Genomic DNA, 23,951 nt, shown 5'->3' with positions numbered 1-23,951 from the left:
AACAAGGAAGTCATGTGCGCTGACATTAAGAAGATACGCAGAGCAAAGTAAGAACATCAGACGTGCCCTGCTGGATCAGACCGAGGGTCCATCTAGTCCAGCACTCCGTTCACACAGTGGCCAACCAGCCATTGGCCAGGGACCAACAAGGCAGGACATGGTGCAACAGCACCCTCCCGCCCATGTTCCCCTGGTGCAGATGGGCTTACTGCCTTGGATAGGGGGGTAGCACATAGCCATTGGGGCTAGTAGCCATAGATAGCCTCCTCCTCCTCCAGGAATTTATCCGGCCCCCTTTTAAAGCCATCTAAATCGGTGGCCATCACTACATCTTGTGGTAGTGAGTTCCATAATTTAACTATGTTCTTTGTGAAGAAGTCCTTCTTATTATTTGTCCTGAATCTCCCAACAATCAGCTTCATGGGATGACCCCACTGGGTTCTAGTATTTTGAGAGAGGGTTTAAGAGAGCTAGTACCATACAAAGTTCAAATGGAGCTACCACTATACAAACTTCGATAAAAATTTAATGAAATAACTAATCCGTATTGCTAAGCATAAAAAGCAATAGTAAACATTTAATAATTTAAAAATTGTGGATGTGTATAGCCTTCATTGTGAGTGAGTATCTGATAGCCTCTGGAGATAGGTCCTTGGATCATAGCCAATCAGGGGAGTGCTGCCCACCTACCCCTTTTCCCTACTCTTAGCCCAGGCCCAAGTTCTTTCCCCTGGTTCGGAGACTCAAGGTGGGCTGAAACAAGTTAGGGCAACGAGGATGATCAGGGGTCTGGAAACAAAGCCCTATGAGGAGGGACTGAAAGAACTGGACATGTTTAGCCTGGAGAAGAGAAGATTGAGGGGAGACAGGATAGCACTCTTCAATTACTTGAAAGGTTGTGACATAGAGGAGGGCCAGGATCTCTTCTCAATCATCCCAGAGTGCAGGACACGGAATAATGGGCTTAAGTTACAGGAAGCCAGATTCCAGCTGGACATCAGGAAAAAAGCTTCCTGACTGTTAGAGCAGTATGACAATGGAATCAGTTACCTAGGGAGGTGGTGGGCTCTCCCACACTAGAGGCCTTCAAGAGGCAGCTGGACAGCCATCTGTCAGGGATGCTTTAAGGTGGATTCCTGCATTGAGCTGGGGGTTGGACTTGATGGCCTTACAGGCCCCTTCCAACTCGACTATTCTATGATTCTATGATTCCATATGACCAGTAGAAACAAGTGAAATGTGTAGTTTCCATTTAGGGCTTGTGCACTGTTTAGCTTCTATTTTGGTATAATTTTATGTTATGTGTTAAATCATTAAATTTAAAACACAGATTTAAAATAGAGTTAAAAGACTACAATAGTAAATTGCTAAAATACTGGAAAAATAAAAAGGTTTTCACCTGGCGCCAGAAAGAGTACAGCGTACATGCCAAGGAGCGCATTCCACAACCGGGGTGCTACAGCAGAAAAGGCCCTTTCTCATCAAAAGTAAACATCATCATCATCATCATCATCATTATTATTATTATTATTATTATTATTATTATTACAGTATTATTTACATTTATATACCGCCCCATAGCCGAAGTTCTCTGAGCGGTTTACTTTTTACGTTTCTATACTTTTCTATTTCTAAAAACAGACAACATACAAAGATAATATCCACATAAAAACAACTTTGAGTTCTCACAGACCTAAAGATATAATCCATTAAAAAAAAAACTTACCTCTTGCTTGCCTTGTATGTTTAAAAACGTTGGGTTCTTCTTGTTGTACCGTTGTGCGTTTCCTATGTATGATGTTATGTGTATTCTTGACTCATGAGCGCTGCAAGAGACCTCCTGCTGAAGATGAAAACTGCTAGGAGTAGTTTGTTGATATGGATCAACGCCGCTGCCTTCATATTTGAACGCGCCTTGGTGGCGTAGCCGTGGCGACTCTGATGATGAGCACCATCTGCATGTTGGAATGTACTACTGGGAAAGACTCCTGTCTGAAACCATGGAGAGAGCTGTCAATCAGTAAGGACCAGAGGTGGGCAGACGGCAGGCTTGCAGGAGCTACTTTGCTACTAGAACTCCGAGATCCACCAACCAGAGTCTGGTGCAAAATGGGCTGGTTTGCATGATCAAACAAGCCACGGTGGCTTGTTTATACCAGCGATGCATGCCAGCGCCTGCCAGGTGCCATTTGCCTAATCACCTGCCCGGGCTTGGCTTCTTGTGTAATTCAAACCTGGCCTCCATGGCCTGTTTGAGGGGGAAATAACCCTCAAATAACCTAACAACAGGCTGTAGGTTATTTGAGGTTAACGGCACCACAGTGGTGTGTGCCGGGGGCCATTAAAATTCAAATAACCCATGGCCGGTTGTTGGTTATTTGAGGGCTGTTAAAGAGTATTATTTATTTATTTATTTATTTATTACATTTTTATACCGCCCAATAGCCGAAGCTCTCTGGGCGGTTCACAAAAATTAAAACCATAATAAAACAACCAACAGTTCTCCTGTTGACCTACAAAGCTTTTCACGGTCTAGCTCCTTCCTATCTCTCCTCTCTCATCTCACACTATTGCCCCGCTCGTGCTCTTCGCTCCTCTGATGTCATGTTTCTCGCCTGCCCAAGGGCCTCTACTTCCCTTGCTCGGCTTCGTCCATTTTCTTCTGCTGCCCCTTATGCCTGGAACGCTCTTCCAGAACATTTGAGAACTACAAGTTCAACCGCAGCTTTTAAAGCTCAGCTAAAAACTTTTCTTTTTCCTAAAGCTTTTAAAACTTGATTTTGTTCTGACTTTATACTGTTAGTTTTACCCTACCCAGTGCCTGTTTACCCTACCCTGTGCCTGTTTGCATTCTCTTCCCCTCCTTATTGTTTTATTATGATTTTATTAGAATGTAAGCCTATGCAGCAGGGTCTTGCTATTTACTGTTTTACTCTGTACAGCACCATGTACATTGATGGTGCTATATAAATAAATTATTATTATTATTATTAATAATAATAATAATAATAATAATAAAAACACAAATACAAAATACAGTATAAAAAGCACAACCAGGATAAAAACCACGCAGCAAAATTGATAGAAGATTAAAATACAGAGTTAGAACTGTAAAATTTAAATTTAAGTTAAAATCAAGTGTTAAAATACTGAGTGAATAAAAAGGTCTTCAGCTGGCAATGAAAGGAGTACAGTGTAGGCGCCAGGCGGACCTCTCTGGGGAGCTCATTTCACAGCCAGGGTGCCACAGCAGAGAAAGCCCTCCTCCTAGTAGCCACCTGCCTCACTTATTATTTATTATTATTATTATTATTATTATTATTATTATTATTATTATTATTATTATTTCATTTCTATACTGCCCAATCACCAAAGTTGTCTCGGCGGTTTACAACAATAAAATACAGTATTAAAAAAAAGTGGTTAAAGTGTCAGGAGTCAGGAGATCCAACTTCTAGTCCCCGCTCAGCCATGGAAGCCTGCTGGGTAAATCTGGGCCAGTCACAGACTCTCAGCCCAACTCACCTCACAGGGTTGTTGTTGTGAGGATAAAAATGGAGAGGAGGATTATGGATGCCGCCTTAGATTCCTTGGAGGAAAAAAGGTGGGATATGAAATGCAATAAGTAAATAATCCACTTGGAATTAAAGAAGTCTGAACCCAGGAATCTGAGTTGAGTACCAGAACTAATTGGAGCTCCCAGTCTTTTCACACAAAAATACCCTAAGTTTTAATTTTGTTTGTTTCAGTGGTGTAATTTAGGGCAGGGTGAAGGGGAAGTCAATGTTGCTGCTATTGATAAATGACTAGAACTCAGAAATCCTCATCGTATCTACTGCAAGTTAAGGAGTGATCTGCCCACCCCTGGTATAGACAATACTGAGTCAGATGGACCAGTAGTCTGACTTCGTATAAAGCAGCTCCCCACATTTGGGAGGAGGGCTGTAGCTCAGTGCCAGAACCCCTGTTTTGCGTGTAAACGGTCTCAGGTTCAATCTCTGATATCTCCAGATAGGGCTGGAAAAACTACTACCTAAGCCCTGGACAGCTGTGGACAGCCCATGTCAACCGTACTGAGTTAGGTGAATGTGGTACAAGAAAGCTTTCCACGTTTCTATCAGCCCACCGTTCAAACTCTAGAGCCCTCTTCCCCAAACGGCGCCTTCCAGATGCGTAGCTAATGGCTGGGGATGATGGAAGCTGTAGTCCAACACATCCAGAGGGTGCCAGTTGCAAAAGGCTGTTCTAGAGAAAGCATCAGCATCCGTGGGCCTGGTGAAACTGACTCAACCCCCCCCCCTCCTCTAAGTCAGGGAGGAAGGTAGGCAATGAAAAAGGGCCCATGCGTGAAGAGGCCTGGGAGAAAAGACTCTTAAGCATTTCTCATATGCCAGTAATTAATTTCCATTTTAATCACCCATCAGCATAAATGTCCCCCATTTCCACAGCATCTGGAAAAGAAAAAGAAAGGAAAAAACAGAAAGGTATTTTGAGCTTAAATTGGTGGCGTGAATTGGAAACAGCGAAAAACGACACTAGCAAAATTGTCGACACTTTAAACTACTTAACAGAGGGGAAACTGAGTCACTGGGCTGGCTCAGTTCATCAGCTGAACAGCATTTACGATCACCTGAGGGGTTTTTTTCCTGAACTGGTTTGGCTTAGTTTTTCTTCTTCTTTTTTTTCTTTTTTCCTATTGGTTTTAGCTTCAGCATTGAATACTAGAAATGTCACACACGCAACTATCCTCTTGGTTTTAGGATTATTTTTTTCCTGAAAACAAAAGCAAAAGGCTACCTGGTCTTGGCAAGCTAGCCACAAGTGCCCGCTTCAGATGTTCCGATGCCAACAGCCTCCTGTAACTACTGGGCCTCCACATTGCAGAACGCAGTTCTAAGCTGCCGTTTTACATTTCCGACAATGCCCCCACAGAATGATGCTACGTCAGCCATGCTGGGATAGCTCCTTTAGAGTTCTGATTGAAACCCGGAGCAGATTCGCCACCCCACTGACCTCGGAGCCACCAGCCTCCACCAGTCCCCATCAACCGAGACCCTCATTTTTCAAGAGTCGCTCATCGTATGTTCAGGAGCCTGAGTACATAGAGACCCAAGTGGTTCATCTTCCTGCAAACGGCACCCAATTGAATGAATGGGCCCATTCGGCATGCAACCCCAGTGAACCCCTTCCACATGTTCATTTGCACCCCAAATGAACACTTGCGTCGGGCTGAGGCCGCCCCAGAGTTATCTTTCCCTGCCTGCTCATCTAGGAATCGATCGAAGCCGCTGCAAGTTTTTGACCCCGACGGTCAAATAAATTCTCGACAGCCGTCACACAACCCCCCTTGCTACAGTTTAACGGCGCACTTTTCTGGGAAAAAGACGCCTCTCCCTTTTCAGCTCCGCAGCTTTGGCACCGAGGGCTCACACTGGGGTCAAACATCCTTCTGTTTACTCAGAGAACTGTCAGCCGTCCAGGCAGGAGCAAGGCCAAGCGCAGCTCTCTCACCCGTTCCCTTTGTGCACTCAGCGCCCAGAGGCCTCGGGCCTTCTCGGCAAGTGGTTGGGCCTGGCTAACCAGGAATTATTTATTATTCACTGGCATTGCCTACTTGCTATGCCTGCACCCTGTTCTTCTTCCTCCAAAAAAGCTCAGAGTGGTTCTCATGTGGCCACCCAAGCCCAGATCTAGAATTGCATGGTCTGCCTTCTTCAGTCCATTCAGCTAGGACAGTGGTTCCCAACTGGTGGTCCGCGGACCCCAGGAGGTCTGCGTAACCCACCCAGGGGGGTCCATGGCACCATTCACATATTAGCTCTGCAAGGTCCGCATTTTAATAAAAGAAAATACGCTCAACGCTGATCCAGATTTGAGATTAAAAGTAGGAAACAAAAGTAGGGATTGTTCGGGACAAAAAGAGGCATGATTTCTCCCATCACATTTAGGTTTAGTAGCTGCTAGACATGTCATAATTTCTTCAATTGTAAACTAGACGTTAGTAAAATTAAATTCGTCTTTATATTCCTGACTAATTCAGTGTCCTTTTTGCGTGGTAATATCACAAATATCACAACTTTTATGGTCTGTTTTTTAGTATCCCTAAAATCCTTGGCTTATTAGGGGCTACCCCTTATTTTTTCCAAAAAATTGCCTTGCACAGGTACCTACCATAGAGATAACATTTTTTTTCGAAAGTAGGGGGTCCATGGCTTGGCATTTGAAAAACAAGGGGTTTGCAGTACTTAGCTAATTGGAAACCACTGAGCTAGGAAGTTCACTGTTTTCTCCTAGTCTACCCTCTGGGGCCAGCGTCAGCACCTGGCATCACTGGGCAGTTTCCAGGGCCCAGAGCTCTGGCGGGATCCATTCCCAACACCTGCTGTGGGTCAACAACTGGGGGCTGGATATAGCCATGCTTTAAATTACCCACAATGCCCCTGACGTAGCATTGCTCTGGAGACTGTGGGAATTTGAAAGGGTGGCTAGATCTAGCAGCCCAGCTAGGGTGGTCATATGCCCCAGTTCAGGGAGGAGAGTTCTCTCTATGAAGGGTTGCCCAGTCCAAGTCCATTTTAAAGATGAAGAAGAACCATAAGGGGGTGGAAAAGCAGGGGCTTTGAAGTTTCCCATCCACAGTTACCATCTCAACAATAGTCCACCCAGGCAAGTCAGTGAGACGTAGACCTGATTCACACATCATAGCTACCCACGGCTTGCTAAATGAAGCTGGAGCACACGAGCACGCTAGTCCTCGCTGCCTGGTCACTCCCGCTGCAGCCGGGTGGAGCTAAACAACCCAGGGATGCGCCATCCCTGGGCTGTTTATCGTGACGTCTGAACCTGGAATTGTGGGTTGTTGGGGGAGAGCCAACTCAGGCTTGGAATCCAAGAACAATCTATGGGTTTATGCCAATCCTATGGCAAGTTCATTTCTCTGGGGGTGGACCCTTACCTAAAGCAAAATGGCACCATCCATGCAGAAGAGTCAGGTATCAGGAGACTAGGGGAACCTTCAAGGCCCCTGAACTCACTCCCTTGTTATGATTCTTTGTCTTTCAAAAGGCTTTGGACTGGCCACCACTACAAATGGTGGACACCTTCAAAGAGAGGATGGTGCTCTGTAAAGTAGACACATGGGCACCCTGTTCCATTGATAGCCTTATCCGCCATAAATTTGTCTGATTGCTTTTTACAGCCATCTAAGCGGAGGTAATGGCTCTGTTGCCTCTAGGTGTGGATATGCAGCTTACCTTTGCGTCTCCTCTACTTGTACAGTTGTCAATCAACCCAAAGATATCCACAAAAGCTCCAGCCATCTCTCCTCCAAAAGAAGCCAAACCCAGGTAGTGCCACCCCCTGGAACTTCTCACCACTTAGAGAAGTGGGGGGAGCCTGTAACAATGACTAGGTTCACACAACACGTTAACCCACACTCAATGCTTGAGTGTGGGTTGTTGGTTGAACCATGGGTTAGCATGTTGTCTGAACCCAGGACTTTTTCACCAGGCTGGCTTGTTAACCATGCAGTGTAGCTTAATTTTCTCCAACAAGCCACCTAGAGAACCCCGTAGTTTGTTGTTGAATTGTTCAGGGTAGATAACAAGGTCCCGGGTTCAGACAACACGCTAAGCCATGGCTCAACAACAATCCACACTCAACCACTGAGTGTGGGTTAGCATGTTGCGTGAACAGACCCATTATTTCACTTTAAATGGCTCCCAATCTCTGCTGTTGCCCATATCGCAGCCTGGGATTACAGATTCTTCCAGGCATTTGTTTATAGGAACGGGATGTGTGGTCCAATCAGATTAGATAAGTACGATCCAAGATAAAATTTACCTTGGCGTGCTAAGAGGCCAAACTTTTGTTGGGAGCAGGAGTTCTTGTGGTTACCTGAACCTTCTGTGCAGGGATGGCTTGGTCATGGAAAAGCCAACTCTCCAAACAAACATTCACACAGGATCCGCAGTGTCTACAGTATCTGCTTTGCATGCAAAAGGTCACAGGTTTAATCCCTAACATCCCAAGGCAGGGCAGATACCTGCCTGAAATCCTGGTGACCTGCTGTCTGTAAATGACAACAATACTGGGCGAAATGGACCAAGGATCTGAGTTGGGACATGAAGCAATTTTCCTATGCTCCTCCAGTCATGTGAGGCTGTTGGAGCAAATAAGGTGAAGGTTTGGAACTGCTGTACAGTCTGTTAAGTCACTCACAGCAATAAAATTGACTTGGAACAACAAAACATGCTAACCTTACAAATATACTGATATCAGGGCCGTCCCAAGACATTTTGCTGCCTGAGGCAGAGCAGTAAATGGTGCTCCCCACCACGCAAGTCAAGCTGCACAGTACCCAAAATTAGTGGCGTCATTTTGGTACGTGTGGCAGAAAATGCCATCAGCACTTCTCTCCCTCCATGGAAGCAGAAATACAATAACAACAAGGCAGATAGATAACAATTTGCTGCCCTTTTATAACACCCCAAATTTGCTGCCTGAGGCCACTGCCTCACTCTGCCTCATGGTAAGGCCGGCCCTGACTGATAGGGTCTGAGCAGGTGGTGACTGATCAAGAAAGGGATCTTGAGGTTTCACAGTTGCTGCTGTGAAAAGGGCAAATTCCATGTTAGGGAATCATTAGGGAAGGAAACAAAAATGAAACACACACACTTGAAATATTGTGTATCAGTCTGGTCACTGCACAACAAAAAGGAATATTATAGAACTGGGAAAGGTGCAGAAACAGGCACTCAAACTGACCGGGGGGGGGGGGGGGGGGGCTGGAGTAACTCACATACAAGGAAAGGTGTAATTCTGCAATTCCACAATCACACCGCCATCTAGTGGCTGTATAATGAAACATATAGAATGGCAGAGAAAGAAAAAAGCATGTGTAAAGGAGCCGAATTTAATCCTGCAAAGAATCTGGAAGCAGAAGCTCCGGTAAAGGTGCGGGATAAAAGCCTCGTGTAGAAATGCTTTTTATGATGCAGTTGTGGCTACTGCTGTTAAGCCCTTGGTGCTTTCCCAGTTGGAACGCTGCCCTTGCTAGGAGATATTGAAGAGGAAAGAAAGTAAAAGAAAAAGAAAAAAAACCAACCTGGCTACTGTTTTAGAAAAGTACACTTGTGCGCTCAGTCTTCAGTCCTGGCTGTTAACTGGATTTTGGAACCTCTGTCCTCTGCAGTAACAGCAGCCCTGTTGCATCTCTGCTGCTAAGTGAAAAGAAAGAGAGCAAAGACAGCATCAGCATTGACTCTTTCCCCAATTTCCCCCTGCACCACCTTCTTTTAAAAGACATAGGCTCAACGCTTCCTGGGAGCTCAGCGTGGTTTACAGCGGTTTTTCAGAAGAGCCAAATTCAATGTGATTTAAATGCACCTTTGCATTTCGTATCCAAAAATGAAGGTAGCCTACAAAAAATAACAACTTCCTTATTAGTGTAATACCTTCATTAGGCCAACCAGCTGTTGGGGAACATGGGCAGGCAGGTGCTTTTGCACTCATATTCTGCTTGTGGATTTCCTATGGACAGCTGTGGGCCTTTCTACACAAAGCATTTATTGTGCACTTGTGGTTCCTTGCTCATAGTAGCTTGTGAGTGCTTTACAGGACATTCTCATCCTTTAGGGCCTCTCCTGTTCTTTGCAAGCATTACAGCATATGTGTGTTTTCTAATGAGGAAAGCCTGGCATTTCCTTAAATGGAGGCATGAAATCCTGGTGTATTTGCACAATTCTGCTATACCCCACCGCCACCTAGTGGTTGCATAATGGAGCACATGGAAAGGCAGAGAAAGAAAAACCCTGAAAAAAAAATCTGTAAAGGAGATGATCTTAATCCCACAAAGAATCTGGAAGCAAAATCCTCGTTAAAGTGGTGGGTTAAAAGCCTCATGTAGAAAAGTCCTATGTAAACAGTGTGCTGGACTAGATGCAGCCTTGGTCTGATCTAGCATGGGTCTTCTTATGTTCAAAAGATCACAAATGATTGCATACTTAGAATCATAGAATCATAGAATAGCAGAGTTGGAAGGGGCCTACAAGGCCATCGAGTCCAACCCCCTGCTCAATGCAGGAATCCACCCTAAACCATCCCTGACAGATGCTTGTCCAGCTGCCTCTTGAAGGCCTCTACTGTGGGAGAGCCCACAACCTCCCTAGGTAACTGGTTCCACCGTCGCACTGCTCTAACAGTCAGGAAGTTTTTCCTGATGTCCAGCCGGAATCCGGCTTCCTTTAACTTGAGTCCATTATTCCGTGTCCTGCACTCTGGGAGGATTGAGAAGAGATCCTGGCCCTCTTCTGTGTGACAACCTTTCAAGTATTTGAAGAGTGCTATCATGTCTCCCCTCAATCTTCTCTTCTCCCGGCTAAACATGCCCAGTTCTTTCAGTCTCTCTTCATAGGGCTTTGTTTCCAGACCCCTGATCATCCTGGTTGCCCTCCTCTGAACACGCTGATGACTTTTATTAGGCCAACCAAATGATGACTTTTTGGTCATCATTTGGTTGGCCTAATAAAGCGAAACACAAAACGCAAAATTCTGAAATCCACATTAGTGTAATAATTACTGATTTTGGAAGACCCCTGTTTTAGATGGTAACTTACATTACTCCACTTTCTTCCAAATTGGACAAGCCAGCCCTGCTACGTTTGGGAGTCCTTTTGTTCCTTCTACTGAGTGGGGCCCTGAACATCTGCCATCAAACTCCTCTCCTGATGGGATCACTGCATGTGAAACTGCCAACCAATCTACCATGGTGTGGAGAAGGTGGACAGGGAGACATTTTCCCCCTCGTCATACTAGAACCCAATGGGGTCATCCCATGAAGCTGATGGGTGGGAGATTCAGGACTGATAAAAGTAAGGACTTCTTCACACAGCACATGGTTAAACTATGGAATTTGCTACCACAAGATGTAGTGATGGCCACCAATTTAGATGGCTTTAAAAGGGGGCTGGATACATTCCTGGAGGAGGAGGATATCAATGGCTACTAGCCCCAATGGCTATGCGCTACCTTCAGTATCAGAGGGCTTTAAGCCTATGTACACACTAGTTACTGGAGAACATGGGTAGGAGGGCGCTGTTGCATTCATGTCCAGCTTGTGGCTTCCTGGTCACAACCTGGAGGAGGGCTTTCTCTGCTGTGGCACCCTGGTTGTGGAATGAGCTCCCCAGATAGGTCCACCTGGCGCCTACACTGTACTCCTTTCGTCGCCAGCTGAAGACTCCGATAACCTCTCGTTTGGATTACTGCAATGCGTTATACGTGGGGCTGCCTTTGAAAATGGCCTGGAAGCTTCAGCTGGTACAAAACAGGGCAGCCCGTTTACTAACAGGGACTGGCCGGCGAGTTCACATTACGCCAGTCCTTTTACAACTTCATTGGCTGCCAGTCCAGGTCCAGGCCCGATTCAAAGTGCTGGTATTGACATTTAAAGCCCTAAACAGAGTGCAATAGAGTACAATAGAGTGTAACATCTCAAAAGCCAAGCTTGGCAGAAGAAAGTAATCTCTCCCAACCTCAATTCAAAGTACTGGTATTAACTTTCAAAGCCCTAAACGGCTTGGGGCCAGGTTAACTGAAGTAACACCTCCTCCTTTATGTACCTGCCCAGACCTTAAGATCATCTACAGGGGCCCTTCTCCGTGAGCCCCTGCCAAAGGAAGTGAGGCAGGTGGCTACTAGGAGGAGGGCTTTCTCCGCTGTGGCACCCCGGCTGTGGAACAAGCTCCCCAGAGAGGTCCACCTGGCGCCTACACTGTACTCCTTTCATCGCCAGCTGAAGACCTTTTAATTCTCTCAGAATTTTAACACTTAATTTTAACTTAAATTTAAATCTTACTGTTTTAACTCTGTATTATAATCTTATATCAATTTTGCTGCGTGGTTTTATCCGGGTTGTGCTTTTTATACTGTATTTTGTATTTGTGCTTTTAACCTGTTGGTTGTTTTATTGCGGTTTTAATTTTTGTGAACCGCCCAGAGAGCTTCAGCTATTGGGCGGTATAAAAAATGTAATAAATAAATAAATAAACAAATAAATAAAACAGCTGGTTGGCCAACGTGTGAACAGAGTGCCGGACTAAATGGACCTTGGTCTGATCCAACAGGACTCTTCTTATGTTCTTGTATACCAACCCAAACATGTGGACCTGCTGTTTTACCTGAACCCCGGCTTCCTCTCGGAGACGTTGCTTCCACTTCAGAGTAAGGAGGGGGGAGATCTGGAGGGCCAGGGTAGGGGGGCGGCCACAGGGGCAGCATGTTGAGAGACCCTGAGGGGAGAAGAGCAGACACCTCTGAGAATTGGGAGAAGAGCACTCAAGAAGGCAAGGGCAGGCTAGCCAGTGCTCTCCAGATATTCTGAACTACCCATAAGCCCCAGCCAGCCTGGCTTATGACGAGGGGTTATAGGAGTTGTAGTCCCAACCATTGGGAAGTTTGCCTAGTCCCGAAATAAGGAATAAGCTAGGGATGGAGGGGAATGCCAACATGCTTTATCAGGGATCTCTTTGCAGTGTTGCAGGAATAAGTGGGGGGGGGGGGGGAAAGGGAGTGAAATCTCCTCCAGTCCAAGGGCCGAATTTTGGAGAAGCTCTTGGAAAGGGGTGTATTCCAGCAGTGGGACGAGCCGAAGGGAAAAAGGATGAGTCCATAGGCAAGGAGGGCCAAAATGCTAAAACCACCTGCGTATTTTAAAGCTCTTGCTGTCGGTGGCTAAGCGTGAGGAGGGGCATTTCAAGCTTGAAGAAGAGAGGAAAATATGCACAAAGGCCAGGAAGACACCCAATGATCACTGGTCAGGGAAAAGGGGGTTGGGGGCGGGGTCAGGGGCGGGGCCTTTTGGAGAAACAGGCCCCGCCCCTGTTTCTCCAAAACAATCCAGCCCTTTTAGAGGGCCGGATTGGGACCCCAGATTTGGCCCCCCTGAACAAAGTTTCTGCACCCCTGTTTTAACCCTTCCCCACCCGCCCCCTAAAGATAAGCCAAGTGGGAGCAGAGCGGACTGTCGCTGTTCTTACGAGCTGTCCGAGGTGCAGCAGGATGAGCGTAGGTATAGATGGAGGCAGTGGGGTATTCCTGGAGGTTGGTCCCTTCTCTCAGTGTGCCTGTTGGATTAACAAATGGGGAGGGGGGCAGAGTGAGAGAGAGAGAGAGAGAAGCATCAAGATCCTTTCACGGCACAATCCTGTGCATATTTAGATAAAAAGAACCAGCTAGAACTCTAAAGGAGGCATCTAAGGAGCTGAACCAAATCTGGGGATAAGGTTCTCAGCCCCTTGGGTAGCTCCTTCAGAGCTCTGTCTGGTTCCGACTGAAACCCAGAATGGATTCGCAGCCTGACCAATATCAGAGCCACCAACCTTCACTGCCTTTGGCTAAATGCTCCCTGGAATTGTGGGGGACGGGGACCCTTGTCTTTTAAATGGAGCAGAGAGGAAGGAGTGAGGTTTTGATACCCAAGGATGGAACAACTCGTCCATCTAGCAGGGAACAACTCATCCGGAGCCGGCGTCAAGGGTCGGCAGGGCCAGGCATCGGCCAAAGGCTCACGCCGCAGCACGGCCCCACGGACAAGACCTCCCACCCCTGGAGTTGCTCCACCTCTTCACTGCAAGCTGCTCCTTCACCTGCCTCTCTTGCTTTGGCCAAGGTGGTGGTGGTGGTGAGCAGCAGGAGGAGGAGGAACAGGAGATGCCACGGCCAACGTCCTCAATGGCTCTCCGCTTGTCAAGCCAGCAACTGCTAGCCATGATGAGAAAGAAGAGGAGGAGCACGAGCAGCTGGTGGCCATGGTGACGAGAGGGGAGACTCACTGAAGGCGAGGGCCCATCATGGGTGACTGATGAAAGGACCTTCAAAAGCCTGGGCCCAGCACTGGACGCCTCCAGCTAGCAACTCACCTGCTTCCGCCAGATCCTTGATCGTGTTGAGGCAGTCGGAAGCTCCGTACTGGAAGGTGAACTTGAAAGCAAGAACTCCCTGGATGGAAGCTGAGGAGAAAAGACTAGAGTGAGAACTGAAGACGAGGCTGGGGCATAACAAGGGGCCCGTTCAGACGACACGCCAAGCCATGATTGGGCCGCTAACCTTTTTCCAGCAAATGGTTGGTGAGCGTGTTTATGTGGGCTCCATGGTTAGGAGTGGTTCACGCGACATGCCAAGCCATGTTTAGCTTGAAATGCTTAGCCACCGTGCCTTAGCATGCCATCTGGACAAGGATAATGAGAGTTGTCATCTTTTCAGGGTCCCTCCCCCCACCTTTACCCCTCATATTTTTTGTATTTCTGCAAATCTTGGGGTTCCCCCAAACATGTCAAAACCTCCCTTTTGTATTCGAGGGGTGCCAATTTGGCCACATAAGGAACGGCACTCACATCCGGGATATTGGAAATAGAAGAAATGATACCGTACTGATCAAGATGGACTCAGCTTGGCACTTCAGTGTCCGCAGAACTTGAGGATCTGCTCATTGGACACTTTGACCTAGGTGACAACCCACCAGAAAGAGTTCTCTCTCATTCTGAGAAATATAGTCAACAGCGGCTCAAGGATCCAAGTCCCAAATCGCAATTTGTTACCACGAAATGTAGTGATGGCCACCAATTTGGACAGCTTTAAAAAGAGGTTGGACAAATTCCTGGAGAAGAAAGCCATCAATAGCTACTAGTCTTGATGGCTACGTCCTTCCTCCAGTACCAGAGACAGTATACCTATGTACCCCAATTGCTAGCGGACATGGGTGGGAGGGTGCTGTTGCACTCATGTTTCCTGCTGGTGGGTTTCCTGTGGGCAGCTGAATGGCCACTGTGCGAACAAAATGCTGGACTGGATGGACCCTTGGTCTGACCCAGCAGGGCTCTTCTGATGTTCTCATACATACTCAGAGTTCCTTTGATATGCTGAGATTTGGAGCTTGGCTCCTCCTCCAGAACATAATCTCCTAGGAGCTGCAGTGGGAAACGGATGATGGTGGATCCCTTATCTTTGTGCTGGAATATCATCTAGGAAAGCAATCAAGAAACAATTCAAGGATAGATGTTGGCCCCCTCAAGCTTGGAACTGGTCATAGCCAAGCACACCTGCCACAGGTGAGGGATGCACTGTGAGCTTCCCCCACCCCCCAGTTCCATCCAGCTCCTGCCCAGGAGTTCTTACTTTGTACTGGGTGAGGTACAACATCCCTTTCTTGGTGCCCCGGAGTTCCTCCGGAAAATCTGTCCGCCCTTCCAGCAATAATGATACCTGTCCGTAGTGAGCCAGGACCCTGAAACAAAAGTGGTTGGGTAGATCACATCCCAAAGAAATTTACCATGAGGGAAAGGGAGAGTTTGTGCAAGAATGACAAAAACGGGGATGGAAAATGCTGCCCCACTCCACTTGGTTGAAGGCATCCAAGGGCTTCGAACTAGGATAGCTACTTAACATTGCCCAAAAAGAGGAAATGCATCACACACACGCATGCACACACACACACACAGACAGAGAGAAAGAGGACAAAAGTGGACACAGATTTGCATACAAATCCTTTCAACTATAGCTCCCCATAATCCATGGAATTGAGCATCTGTCCACAACACTCATCACCACCAAAAAAGAATGAATGAGATTCCCTTCAAAAAGGCTGAGTTTGGATTCTTGCTTCTCTGCTTGAAACATAATAGTCTGTCTTTCCCACTACAGTCAAATCCCACATTTTAAGTCACCACAACCTAACTTTTGCTATGCAGTTGTGGTTGCTTTTAAAGGAATGGGTTTATTCGCTTTACATGTCATGTCATACAACAGCAACTAGAAGCATTATGTGAAAATTCCAGTGGTATAGTGGAACCCAGGGCTAGTAGGGACGCAGTGCCACGGCATTTTGATGAGCAGGGATTCTGACTTCCGTCTGCCACCCCACTCTCAAAATTCCTTGTGCTCTCTGAGCTTAGCTGCAATCTTCACAGTAGCTGGGGAGAAATGATTTTTTCCAGCAATAATATAGTGTTCCTTGTTGTAAGGCAAAGTATTTTGGGGTGATCTGGTCTTGAACGGGCAATTAAACTGAACGGACAATTGACATAAGACCTTTCTTCTGGTGAAGATGAAAACGGCTAGCACAGATTTGTTATGAGTCAACACAGCTGCCTGAATTTTTGGACTCTTCTTGGGGGCATGGCTACAGGGTGAGGACCCAAGTGTCAAAATTGACCGCTCCACCACTGGAAAAATCACGACGAGTATGTTCATTTATAAAAAGTCATGGTATATTGGGTTTTCCCCCCACATTTTCTGCTACCAGTAAGTATTGGATAACGCCTCGATTCCCGCTCTTTCCACTTACCTTTCTTCGGAACTGTTGGCTGACCTGGAGAACTGATACCTAGTGACCTCCATGGCGAGAGGCAAGTCCTCTTTCCGTCTCAAATGTCCTCACACTCCCTTAAGCAGAGGAGCACTGGAGGCAAGTGTTAGACAAGGGTCTGAACCATACAACCATCTCTGTGATGTCAACAGGTGAGGTAACAGCACAGGCCTTGACTTGAAATTGGGATGGCTGGCAAACCCTTATTTTTGCTTTGAAGGGCTGCTCCAACATGCCCAAGTTTGGAGCCATTTGACCACTCATTGGAAAATGCCAATGGGACATTTTCTTGTAGCTCAGTTTCGGATCCGGCGCATTTCATGTTTTAATTTTAAAAAAATATTTATGATATCCCACACTTTCCCCACAAGGAACTCAGTCAGGGTTTTGTACAAGGTTTTGCCACTCCCACTTCTATCTTCACAACAACCTTGCAAGGTGTGTTTGTGTATGAAGAAAATTGGTACTCTTACCTTTTCAGGCCTCCCGATTAAAACACACCAAAAACTGCTATAAAAATGAGATGCAGTGGGTTAGACCCAGACTTAGCCACCTTAGAGTAGCCACCTTAAGTCATGCCTAACTTCAGTCAAGTTGATTTCAGTGGATTTACTCAAGGCATGACGAAGTCATGATCCAACCCAATATATCAACTGAAGCTGCGATTCTATGCCAACTTACCTGGGGGTAAGTCCTATTGAACACAATGAGACTTACTTCCAACTAGATAGGATTGCATTGCACATCATTAAAACTGCAGCACAAGAGATATGCTAGCCTGGGAGATAGTGACTAGCTCAAGGTCACCCAGTCACCTTCGTGACTGAGGGCAGGAATCGAACCTGGAGCTTCCCAGCCCAAGCCTGCTACTCTAAACCACTACACCAGGGGTCCCCAACCCCCGGGCCACGGACTGGTACCGGTGCGTGGCCTATTAGGAACTGGGCAGCACAGACCAGCTGCTTTCACACACCCCATCCCCACCCCAGCGTACCTGGGCGCGGGGCGCCATCTTGCTTGCCCAGCCGAAGCAAAGCCAGGATGCTGGGGTAGGGTGGGCGGCTTTGGAACGGCGCGCCCGGCCGAAAGACGCTCAGGGAGGGCGACTTCCGGGCGCGCCGTTCCAAAGCCACCCGCCCGCCCCAGCGTCCTGGTTTCACTTCGACTGGTTGTCCACCCAGCCGAAGCGAAGTCAGGATGCTGGAGTGGGGTGTGGGGTCTTCCCAAAACCATCCTCTCAAACCCCACCCCCGGTCCGTGGAAAAATTGTCTTCCACGAAACCGGTCCCTGGTGCCAAAAAGGTTGGGGACCGCTGCACTACACCATTCTGGCTCTTATATATTTGGGAAAAGCTATAGGTCAGTGGTAGAGCACACTTGATAGACCAATGGTCTGACTCATATACGGCATTTTCCTGTTCTCAAATAAGAAATAACACCAGAAAATAACTAAAAACCAATAACCTCCTTCCCCTCATATGAGATCCAACCATGAATATACATTAGACCATCATCATCATCACCCCAAATCAAAATGGCCATCGCTGCTCCATAAATGAAAGCCGAGGAAAACTCACCAGGCCTGTGAGAGAACAGTTGGGAATCTTGGTATATTTGGGGGAAGGCGAGCAAAGAAATCTCCCGTCCTGTAACTTGGTCTCTACCTTCTTGAACCGCTCTGTGTTTTGCTTGAAGAGATAGGTAATGCTGACCAAGCATAACAAATGACCGCCACATATATTAACTTGTTTATTTGACACACAAATTGCAAAATTGCGAAGATAAACGTTTTCTCCTTAGCTACAATATTGCCACTATGTACAAAATATATGATAAAAGTACTACACATATAAAAATACAGTATGCATTACATATATACAGTACAATGTGCAAAACATGGCAAAAAATCAACGTATGGAATTGATTTTAGGGGTGCAAACAGCAAATACAAAGGCATCATGGTTTCTTTTACAAAGGCAACAAACCCCGAGACGCTCTGCTTGCCAGAATATTTCTTTTTCTTTAATCTAGCACTTAAATGAAGAGGCCTGTACAGACTGGTATTTATCTTCTTCTTTTTCATAAGGTGAGATGCTAAGACATAATTGTGACTATGAAAAGAAGAGGAGGAACACCCATCATGCTAACCACGGTTTCTACCGCAAAGCAATACAACGAAGGAAAAAGACCTCCGTTACGTGGAGATCTGTGCTCGTTTCGTAGTTCAGTTTCACAACTAACAAAAAGAATCTGTATCGCTAGACACCAAAAACAAAAGCAACCTCAAAAATAGCTACATCTTGAATTTGAAATTAAAAACTCCCATGGAGAATATCTGGGGCTGGGGGGGGCTGGGGGGGGGCAAAGGACTCCTATTTTTCTTATAGACCGAAATGACAGCAAAAGGAACCAATGCTGTGGTTCTTCTCGCGTGTGGGTGTGCTCTTACCACTCATTTAAGGCTCTGGATCTTTTCAGATCACATCAACTGCAAAACCTACATTTCAAAATGCTGGTTTCATGATATGAATTGGAAAAGCGAAGGCGGCACCAGGTGCCCTCCCCTCAGTTGTCATGGTACTTGCCAGATGTTTGTGGATTACGTATTAAGTTACATCCGGTTCATACTCACGTTCTTTGCTCAGCTGCAGGTAACGCAGAGCAGACTGGCTTTCTGATATTGAACCGTGGTTAACTAATTTGTTCGGATTTGTCACAACTTTATGTTCTTGAACGTAGCAGAAAACACGTTGCAGCTTAATCAAAAGGGCTTGACAGAGCTGATCAAAAATGGATTTTTCTCCAAACTGGGCTCATCCTTTACATGTTCTGGTAACATTTCTTAACTCAATCTACTTGTTTGAGAAGGAACAGGTGTCTGAGCTAATGATGAGTTCTTGTTGAGACGGTATATGAAGTTTTGTCTTTCCAAAATGTGACATTTAATACCATCGTACAAGAGCCTCCTCTCACTAAAGGGTTTGCTTATCCAGAAATACGTGCAACAGTAGTTTCCATATTCCAGTTCTAACAGAACTTTTATGACTACTACCATTTAACATCTATTTAATGGCAGCAGTTTTTCAAGCTGTATAATAATTAAGGCACAATCCAGCCAAAGGAAAGTACATTGAGTCCCAGTGATTCCAGTGGGACTTAAAAGACTTAATTTTGACAGGCTCATGACTGTTGTATTGATGCCATCCATTAATACATTCCCACCTCCAACAGTACAATGCCTTCTTGATTAAAATATTCTATGGTTCTCTGCTTTTCGGAGCTCTAGGGCAGCAGTTGGAAAACTTACAGAGTGTTTACATTACTCAATAATATCTCTCTATATAAAACGCTTAGGTATGTTTCTGTAAAGGCTTCAGCTGCTACAGGTTGCTAAGCAACAGTAACAACGTGTAACGTCAGCTGCTACAGGTTGCTAAGCCCCTTGCCCGACTCCTCCAGGCTTTCCAAGGTAATCCTACCCCCCTTTCAGCCTTTTTGCTCCCCCCACACATACGAAGGGGGCAGCACCACGGTCCGGAGCATGAGCGAGGCACGACCGAGGCCCTTGGTGGCCGTGTGGAAGGCCGCTCGCCTGCTGCAAGCCCAGGCCCCGGCCTAATCTCATGCGAGCTGGGTGGGTGACCCAAGGCTGACAGGAACCCCAGGGAGAGGGGGACACCTGCTCCCCCTCCCCAGACCTCCCTGCCCCCCAGGTCTGCCAGATGGCGCTGTATTGGTGGCCTCCAAGCAGCCCCCACCCCACGATGATATTTAATTAATAAACTTTAAGATATGCTACAACGGCGTATGTTACGCCGGGTACAGCTAGTATCATGAAATATTAGTAAGTAAGTTACTTTTTGGTGAGCAGTCTCTTAGACTTTCATGAGACTAGGTGCCGATTCTTCCAGAACAAAGGACTTACACAGCATAGCTTTGAGCACTGATGTTGGCTTAAAACCCACACATTCATGAGATCGATACTGATTATTATTTTTATACATCAATGCAGTGCAGTCCTAAGAAGCTTTACTCAGAAATCAGTCCCACTAAATTCAACTGAACATATTTCCTTAATCATGACCAACCTGAGTCCCATTCATTTCAATGGGTCTACTCTAAGCAGGACTAAGATTAGATTTAACACAGGGTGTGTAAAATTGCCGAGCTATTCTCCTCCTTAGACTCCCTTCTGATGATCTAAGAAGATTTTTTTTTTTAAGTGAGCTCAGCATGGAACAGTTATTTCTGTAAGCCTACAGACAGTTAACCCAAGAACAGCTGTCAATGAAACCTGGGTATTTGCACAACAGGAGAACGTGGATTTCTGCCACAGCAACTTCCATGCTAATTGAAACTCCAAAATACGCCTTCCAGGTGGCAAAAGATGCAACTGTGGGGAGACCCTTAAGTTCCCATGAGTGAGTCATTCCCACCAATGCAGAAAACAGGCAAAAGCAATTATCAGAACACAACGAATCTGCAACTGAAGCGTACTTTAGCAAGGAGTACATGCTTAGTACTGAAAACATTTCAACTGTTTGTGCATTAAAAAAGCCTACACTAGCAGTGACAGTCACACGACCAAGAAATCTGTTTTTAAAGATAAAGATTTAAAATGCCTCATGTTACAAAAAATTGTCAAGTGCACAAAAATTACCCAAGCAATTCTATATCTCTAGATATATAGATATATATAAAAAAAACACTTTTCACAAATACCAGGTTCACATACATGTGGTAACTACTGTACAATAGGCTGCCCATCTCAGAACATACGATAAAAAGCAAACCGTTTAGAAATGTTTCATAATAAAGCTCTATTCTGAAATGCACAGAAAATATCACACATTCCTACTCCAAAAAATAAATAATTTTGTTACAAACGTTTCATGATCCCTTAATGTTTTCATAGAAGGAAGTTCTGCACGGGCTATCAGACACACCTGAAAGGATTTTGTTCCAAGGGTGTGTGATATGGGATGTTTCTGGTTGCACGTGCACCCTAAGCGTGAGGGTATTTGTGATAACACAGCATCACACAGTACATCAATTTTAAGCTATATTTACATGCGCTCTGCTAATTGGCCGGGAGCAGCCTAGTCAGTCTGTAGTAGTTAGATGACAAAAAAAGTTCTGGGACATTTTAGAGGCGAAGCAACTTAACTGTGGCACATTCTAAACCAAGGAAGGTAGCAGAGGAATCTGATGTTATAAACGGTTGCTTACAAGTTGTAGAAAATTGCTTCTCAAACTGTTCTGATGTGTTCATTCCTGGGTAGATCAATCAATGAGGGGCTTCTCCTCCTCAGGGCCTTTCCCGCCCCCCTTTTTACCAGGCTGACAACTCACCACTACAGGCTCGCTCCCTCCCTTTCTATAGGGCATGCTTCAGTTCTAGTCAAATGTATACCACCTATATATATTGACACTCAAAACGATAAACAGCATAGGAAGGTGTCCGATGGAAATTACTGATATGATCATTGTGACGTATTTCTGTCGTACAGAGGGAAAAGTAAGGCTCAAAGGGTGGAGTTCATTTACAAGGCGGCCCCCAAAATCTGAGCGAGTTCACAGGGAGGCCCCACTTCAAAAGGTTTGAGAAGCACTGCTCAGCAAATGAAGCTGATGGTACAAGTTGTTGCCTCATGGCCACAAGGAGCCAGCTACTCTCTACGAGGGTACGGCCCTTTTTCTGCTTGCCTATTTGCTCCGGGCCAGGAGCCAAAGAGGAAGAGAGATGGCCCCAAGCAGAACGGTGCATGCAGGCAGAGATTCCTTTGCATACATTCTCATTGCTGAAGAGACAAGCTGGGGGTTTTTTGATAGCAGGGTTTGCTGCATGAAATGTCAAAGGAACTCTGTATGTATGGTTCTTGCGTGCATACACCTTCTTTCTCTATGGACTTTGGCCCTGCCCAAAACTAAAAAAATAAAATAACACAAGCTTTGTTACTTATTCATCTCTGTAACATTTAAGTACAAGGTACAGATAACACGGCCCATTGTGTGTCTATCTTTGGTCTATAACATTGTATACGGCACATCACAAGAAATATACTAGCTCAAAGCAGGGTGGAGCTCAAAACTCATTGGTGTTCCTACTACACCTAGGATAAGCCCCAACAGAGTGCTAAGTATCTTAACTCAAACTGACTTTTGTGGGAGAAAATGATACCTAGCATCTCACGGGGAGATACCCAGCACCTCAAAAAATTAGCCTCCATCAAAGGACGGCCAAGCGGAATGGTGAAGCTCTCAAAACCTTTTCATGTTTGCCAGTTACAAACACCGTCACATAGATGAAAAGCCACACGCCAAGGCAACGGAAATTTAATGTCGTTATTATGCGTTGTTGTATCATGTTACTGATTGTACAACCCCCAACTAACCTATGGCAGTACCAAGACATAGTGGCATAGGAACATTCTCCCAAACATGGGTCCCAAATGGATGTTTCGTTTATTTATTTATTTTTTTGGTGTGAAGCTACCCTGACATCAATAACTTTTTTCTACAGCGTTAAAGCCCTTGTCAACTCTAAAGCAAACCTGAATTGGCATCTCCACAGTTGTGGCTCTAAGAGAAAAGAAATTGCAAATATGCGTCGTAAATGTGCAAACGGCTCAAAACGCTGCACGAAGACTGAATAAAACACCGAGCTATGCAGATACTGGTTGGCTTGACTGGATTTATCATCACCAATTTTGGTGCTTATGCCAGTTCTAATAAGATTCATAAATACATTTAACAAGGTCACAAATGCAGGATCAAAATATTGATAATTATCAGTCCAAATCCTATTATTTTTGGAAGTCAAATTACTTTGGTGCACTTGGTATGAAAAAGAGATCCTTGTTCTGAAAATGTGACAGTACAAGGTTAATTTCTCCTCATATGTTTGAGTTAATTTGAAATTCAACTCCTTGTAGACTGCCGTTTTCACATTTCTTCATGTTTAGAAACAAGGAAGAGCTTTCTCGCGGAAGTTTATGTCTGAGCTGTAACGTTTTTGACCATTACACTTGGTAGCAAAATAGACAATAAGATTATCTACCATGGTGCTGCGTTTAATTTCTCTTTTCTCATGGAATGTTATAGCACGAATTATAAAACAGCCTATTCTAGAAATGGAAGATGCCTTCTGCATGTGGGAAGGCACCTTTGGATCCAAATGAAAACTTAGGAACAGTAGTAAAACTGGTTTTAAGTGTGCAAAAAATACCTACTGTCACCATATACATAATTGATGTTTCCAAAACAAGTGACCCATTGCACATTTTTTTCTATACGCACCACTGCACATCCCATTTCCTCTGGATGCAAATTAAATAGAGCTGTGACCTGATTAAAGAAATCTTAGTTGATTACTAGTAAGTTTTCGTTGATTAACTCTGCATGTCTGCCTATGGGAAAAAATGACCGTTGTCAAGAAAAAAGTAGACTTCCTTTGTTTTTAGCTGATGCACACTTACGTTGCTGCAGGTAACCTCTTAGAAGAGGCATTACCCGTTCCCACACACAGAAGAGGCATTCCTAAGATGGTGCTTTCTATCAACAGCTTTTATAAGTACTTGCATTAAAA

At 45.4% G+C, this 23,951-nt stretch overlaps 3 protein-coding genes across 3 annotated transcripts in view; 2 read left to right on the top strand and 1 right to left on the bottom strand.

The window, feature by feature from the left end:
* Positions 1–23,951, top strand: part of LOC134409982 (major facilitator superfamily domain-containing protein 1-like) — a 319,448-nt gene that overhangs the window by 22,347 nt on the left and 273,150 nt on the right. The window lies entirely within an intron of this gene.
* The window catches only part of NUBP2 (NUBP iron-sulfur cluster assembly factor 2, cytosolic), a 109,093-nt gene that overhangs the window by 33,685 nt on the left and 51,457 nt on the right, over positions 1–23,951 (top strand). The window lies entirely within an intron of this gene.
* On the bottom strand, positions 4,391–23,872 carry LOC134410277 (WW domain-binding protein 2-like). Its single transcript, XM_063143464.1, has 11 exons — positions 23,842–23,872; positions 18,979–19,091; positions 18,524–18,621; positions 17,941–18,009; positions 15,175–15,283; positions 14,900–15,020; positions 13,920–14,009; positions 13,038–13,124; positions 12,180–12,290; positions 9,107–9,221; positions 4,391–4,451 (listed from the first exon to the last, which is right to left on the bottom strand). The coding sequence occupies exons 1-10, from the start codon at positions 23,870–23,872 to the stop codon at positions 9,148–9,150; spliced, it is 903 nt and encodes a 300-aa protein (XP_062999534.1). The 3' UTR covers positions 4,391–4,451; positions 9,107–9,147.

Source organism: Elgaria multicarinata, chromosome 17 (assembly GCF_023053635.1).
Source record: "Elgaria multicarinata webbii isolate HBS135686 ecotype San Diego chromosome 17, rElgMul1.1.pri, whole genome shotgun sequence".
NCBI classification, from domain to species: domain Eukaryota; kingdom Metazoa; phylum Chordata; class Lepidosauria; order Squamata; family Anguidae; genus Elgaria; species Elgaria multicarinata.
This window is presented reverse-complemented; position numbering and strand designations above follow the sequence as displayed.

Bases quoted from the DNA above. Each gene is read 5' to 3' on its own strand.
- LOC134410277 (XM_063143464.1), bottom strand. From the start codon at position 23,872: ATGCCTCTTCTAAGAGGTTACCTGCAGCAAC. The intron at 15,284-17,940 runs GTGAGTTTTCCT...CTTTTGTTTCAG, and splicing joins ACTGTTCTCTCACAGGCCTG to GGTCCTGGCTCACTACGGAC. The intron at 12,291-13,037 runs GTAAGAACAGCG...TTCTCCCCTCAG, and splicing joins TGCTGCACCTCGGACAGCTC to GGTCTCTCAACATGCTGCCC.